The following is a 5,058-nucleotide window of genomic DNA, read 5'->3' on the forward strand; positions in this document are numbered from 1 at the left end:
AAAAAGAAGTAAATACTTACTAAATCAGAGTAGTGGCCAACATGAAATATTATTCTTTGTAATATGATTTTCTAAAACTAACCTACACTATGTAAATTTTAAAAAACTCTTAAGTAAATTTTTACATTATGATTGAGTCTATGTTTTTTTTTTAAAATTTCAACAAGAGATTAATGGAAGTTAAGTTATGTACTAAAAAAAAAAAGAAAAAAAAAGTTAGGTTATGCATTCATTAATGAAACTATACTTATCTTAGTGGTTAGGTTTCAATTTAATCTAGGACGAATAATTTCAATGTACTCTAAGACGACAATATCATTTTATAAAATGTCGATCCAAAATATTTAATAGATTAATATTTTTGTTAAAGCATGTTTTTTTTTAATACAACATGCGAAATGAAAAATGAAAAACATTTTTTTTAATATTGTTTGTTTCATGTACCTTTTAGTATTGCTAAAGCACGGTTGATAATAATGAATATGTGGCATCGGCTTACCTTCTAAGTGGTAAAATCTAATGTTTTTTTTTAGTACAATGAAGAAGGAAATTTTTAATTTTGAAATAAATGGTAATTTTATCCGTATGTTATACCATATTAGGGAACTTTTCTAAATATTGTATTAAAAATTAATTATTTAAATATAATTTTCAAGACTAATTTTTAAAATAGTGTAGTTTTTCATGGTTCTTTTTTTGGAATGCAATATTAGAAAAATCTCTACTCTCTTAGATGACTATAGTTTCACCCTCACATGTTATGAAAATATGAAATAACTAGTACATGAGAATGTCAACCTAGCATAAGAACTAGTAAAGACATTTAGAAAAAATAGAGATTTAAATTCCCACTCTCTCATTGTTATCAACGTATAGCCGTTGCACCAAACTAAAGACATTGCTTAATGGGACAACTTTGCTTTTCCCGTTGTTATTGTACAAAATTAAAAAAGAATAAACGATGGGGACATTAGTTTTTTTTTTGTATTTAAATGAATAGTTGTTTGAGATATTTTTGAAATTTTTATGAAATGTCGAAAGATACATTAATTTAGCCTAAAAAGAATACTAATAATTTTGTCTTTTCATCAGACCAGAAACCATTTAAAGTAATGAAGATGAACTAAATTACAGATATCAAAAACTAATTAAAAAATGGCACAAGGCCGCGCGATAGGCCTCGAGCTGTGCAATATGCAGCGCAAAAATCAATGGCCAGAAGAAAACTAGGACAAAAGACCATGGCCGTCGTCCCACTTCAGACAGAAATTGATCCGCAAAAAGGTCTTCTTAGGAAAAAAAACAAAAGAGAATAATGAAACCATCAAAATCTTCAAATTTGAACAAAAACTTTTATTGAAAGCTATGGGGAAACAATAGAAAGTTCAACAACGGAGCTGTGGTCTTAGTCACCATCCAAGGTTGGCAATATGACCAAACCCAAACTACAGAAACAAACACACTGATTAAAGCGGTACCTGTATTCATACGAAACTGAGACCCTGGCTCTCCCTTTCCTCCTCTCACTCACGCTCTCCTAGTATCTTCCTGCAACCAATAATTTAGATCTTTAAATTCCTCGTCGTTAGAACACATCGGGATGGAAGCGCCCTGGAATCGAGCTGCTTTGCTGAGCCTGCTTCAAATGCATTGTCAATGCATAGTTGTTTATCTGTAACAAAGTGACAAGTTTTTTTTCCACCGGTGAGAAATGTAATATCAAAATGAAGATGTATCTAAGAACTTCAAACAGGTCCATTAATACTGGGGAAGATAATTAGAATAGTTATAAAATTTATTCTGACCTCTAGCGTTCTCAGCTGCTCCTGATATTGAGATACCAACTGTTTAAGGTGCTGCAACTCTAGGTTCTTGTCGTCGAACTCCTTCTGACGTTCATGTTGTATGGAAACTGCTCGCTTAAGAATAGTATTTTCTCGTATCAGTACTTCAATTTGTTCCTTCAGTTGTATATTTTCCTGAATAACAGTGAAAACGTCAAAAGTTTATATGCCTACCTTGATATTTTTATAGCAACATCTTTGACAAGAGAGTAAGGCCACAAATTCTAACTGCTCCCGAATACTCCAAAAACCTACTAGTATACCAAATTTTCCACCAAGGACATGGAAATTTATTGGAACCATAAAACATTCAAATGGAAGTACCTTGTGGAAATTTTGTACCGCATCAGCACCAGCACGTGCACTAATTGAGTTTTCTAAAGCTTCTAAAGCTCTTGCTGCACGGGTCCTAGCATCATCTACACTGGTAGCGCTCATCATTTCCCTTACAAACAAGTCAACCCATTCTCTACCATCAAGAGAAACACTGCTTGGTGCTGACAAATTCTCAGAAGCAGCAGCCTCCCCATCGTTGACAAATGAACCTGTCAATTTTTTTAAACATATGTTGAATTATTGAACTTTACAAAAGAAAAAAATAATGCAAGTTCAAGGATAACAAAAGGTTGAGAACAGTGGCCTTCACAGAAAATCGCATGATGCAGAGTTCAACATTCATATGAAAGTTCTACATTAAATGCATGCTGAAAGGCATAGAAATAGATGCCGGACTTGAAAGAAACATATTCCAAAATGGTCGGGCAATACAGCATCAACAATAGAAGATTAAAGAAGATTATAATCCCTTGCAGAACTAAATCTCCAACAATTTTAATTTAAAGTTTCTTTCCAACTGTTTGTGTAAATGTACCAGCCAATTCTGTAATGCTTATGAAACCAAACTACAAACAGCAAGGTAGGTAGGGAACCATTGAGTATCTTCCATGAAAAAACAATACATTGTACTCTAAGCGAATGAATACATAGTACTTCAAATGAGAACTCTAATTCTCGTTTTTTAATCAAAATTTAAACCTTCTTTAACATGGACGAGGCACGGGTATGATTAGTGATCCAAACTAGTGACAGCAATTTAGGGGGACCCATTGGATATCTTCCATGAAATAAGCATCACATTCTAATTGAGAACTATTTTCTCGAATCTCGTGAACAAAATTAAACCTTCCTTTCCTTGAAGGAGGAATTTAGTTCCACGAATTCATTAATGTAATGAATTCGTCATCATGATATAGCTAAGATCATGAGTGAACGAACAGAAACAAGGAAAATACATATGAAGCATCTCCTTTGTCATTTAGAATTTCATGATACCTTGATCCAAATTTGTCTCTGGTTCAGCAGTAGCACCCGGATTCTCAGCAGCAGATCCCAAACAGAGGTCACTCAAGCATTTGATGGCAGCATCCAAGTCGTTGCCACATTCTTCAAGGGCTCTCGCAAGAAGCTGAAAGGCAAAATCAAAGCATGATCCAGAAAACCGGGGGAAACAAACTTGCAACGTTAATTATAGCATACATGCAGCAGTTATCAAACAAGACACCGAAAGAGATGCATTGCACATTAAAACCGAATAGGACCACTCCAATTTCATGCCGCAACAAAGTCAAATAAGTTGATAATTCACAATCCAGAGGCGTATATAACAATTAGGAATATAGTAATTCTATCTCCCTAGGATCTATTATATCAGAAAATTCCATAGAGAATCAGGTTCTAATCCTAACAAGAATTATCATATTAGATACTACATATCCTTCCTGCTAGACTAAAAAAGCACGAACTAAACGTACAAAAGGAAAGCAAAAACAACCAGCATCCTCGTCTTCAAACGGAGTACGAGTGTTTGTTTCTCCAATTCAAACAAAACTATAACTAAACCCACAAAGAAGAAGAAGAAGAAGAAGAAGAATGAAACCTGATGATCCATGTGCGGAAACAAATCGTGAAGCTGATCAATAAGAGACGGCGCAGCGAACCTAATCGGCGAAGTAGAAGTGGAGCAGCGGAGCCGCTTTGCTATGGGAGGCGAAGGCGGGAGTTCTTCAAAGAAGGATCTCTTGGTTCCGCACACCACAGCAGACATCGTCTCCCGCTTGTCGGTCGCAGATTCTAATTCCTAAAATCGCCTTCGTCCCCGGAGCAAACGCCGATTCAATCCGATTGAAATCCAGAACACAGAGAAAAGAAAAAAAAAAAAGAGTAGCGTTAGGGTTAGGGTTCGGGACGGAAGTTTGCTTGGGCAGGAAGAAGAAGAAGAAGAAGAACAGAGAGAAAGATTTTGGTTTCTTTGGGGTTAGGTTTCTTCTGGTCTCCGTTTCCCCCTTTTTCTAATACATTCCACCAAGAGGAGCGTCAATTGGCATTCTGAAGGGTTTATATAGAGCTGAAGTGGGTGTGAATAGACACATTTTGGAAAATTGAATAATCAAACGGCAGATAAAACGAGAGCTTCACGCGCGTAATAATAGTTATATGACTATTCAATTTTATTTTATTTAAAATCTTAATTTTTTTTCTAATACAAACAACTTATATGGAGACGAGCTAAATGTTTGAAGTTGAACGGTGGAAGCAATCTTAATCCCATTAAGTCATATATATTTTTAAAATTTTTAACTTAGAAATAAATAAATGAACGTGTATACATATAAATTTATTTGGATTGTGAATCATCAAGTTCCTAAAAATATTATATTATAAATATTGGTAGATATTTAAATTTATGACACTTTTTAGACGTTGAAATATTTGAACCAGTTAAAGTGATGCATTAGTAACATGTTCATTGTTTTATTAGCTAAGTTAGGGTTAACTTAAAGTGATGCATGAGTCCATTAAATGTACTATTCGACCAAATTAGTGTGTAATTTGGAGTATTGTCGGGACGTAGTTGTCTCACCCCCTATTTCATTCACATGGAAAATTATTTCCTATTTCCTTTTTTAGGGGTGTTCAAAAAATTCGACAATCCAACGAATTCAACCCAAACTGTAACATGAAGCATCGGGTCGGGTTGAGTTGTGATTTTTCCAACCTGATCGGATTGGGTTGAGTATCGTGTTCAACTTTTAAAAATCGGGTCAACTCAACCCAACTCGAATTTATACATATATGTGTATTTTTTAATTATATATATAATTTTAATATTTTTTACCTCCAATGTCAACCATTCATTCGTTTAGTTTTAACCCTA

General features: G+C 34.3%; 1 protein-coding gene across 3 annotated transcripts; it reads right to left on the bottom strand.

The window, feature by feature from the left end:
• Window positions 1–1,000: 1,000 nt before the first annotated feature.
• On the bottom strand, window positions 1,001–4,225 carry LOC111020986 (uncharacterized). Of its 3 annotated transcripts, none has more exons than XR_002602771.2 (6): window positions 3,781–4,225; window positions 3,177–3,309; window positions 2,169–2,389; window positions 1,806–1,979; window positions 1,479–1,672; window positions 1,001–1,286 (listed from the first exon to the last, which is right to left on the bottom strand). XR_002602771.2 is itself a non-coding variant. In XM_022297800.2 (5 exons), the coding sequence occupies exons 1-5, from the start codon at window positions 3,946–3,948 to the stop codon at window positions 1,586–1,588; spliced, it is 783 nt and encodes a 260-aa protein (XP_022153492.1). In that variant the 5' UTR covers window positions 3,949–4,225; the 3' UTR covers window positions 1,331–1,585. The 3 variants fall into 3 exon arrangements, 1 of the variants encoding a protein (XP_022153492.1); XR_015793218.1 differs by having other exon boundaries at window positions 1,001–1,289; XM_022297800.2 differs by lacking the exon at window positions 1,001–1,286 and having other exon boundaries at window positions 1,331–1,672.
• Between the last annotated feature and the right edge of the window lie 833 nt (window positions 4,226–5,058).

The sequence above is a fragment of the Momordica charantia genome, assembly GCF_013281855.1.
Source record: "Momordica charantia cultivar OHB3-1 chromosome 8 unlocalized genomic scaffold, Mcharantia_2.0 BLBB01000008.1, whole genome shotgun sequence".
Classification (NCBI taxonomy): Eukaryota; Viridiplantae; Streptophyta; class Magnoliopsida; order Cucurbitales; family Cucurbitaceae; genus Momordica; species Momordica charantia.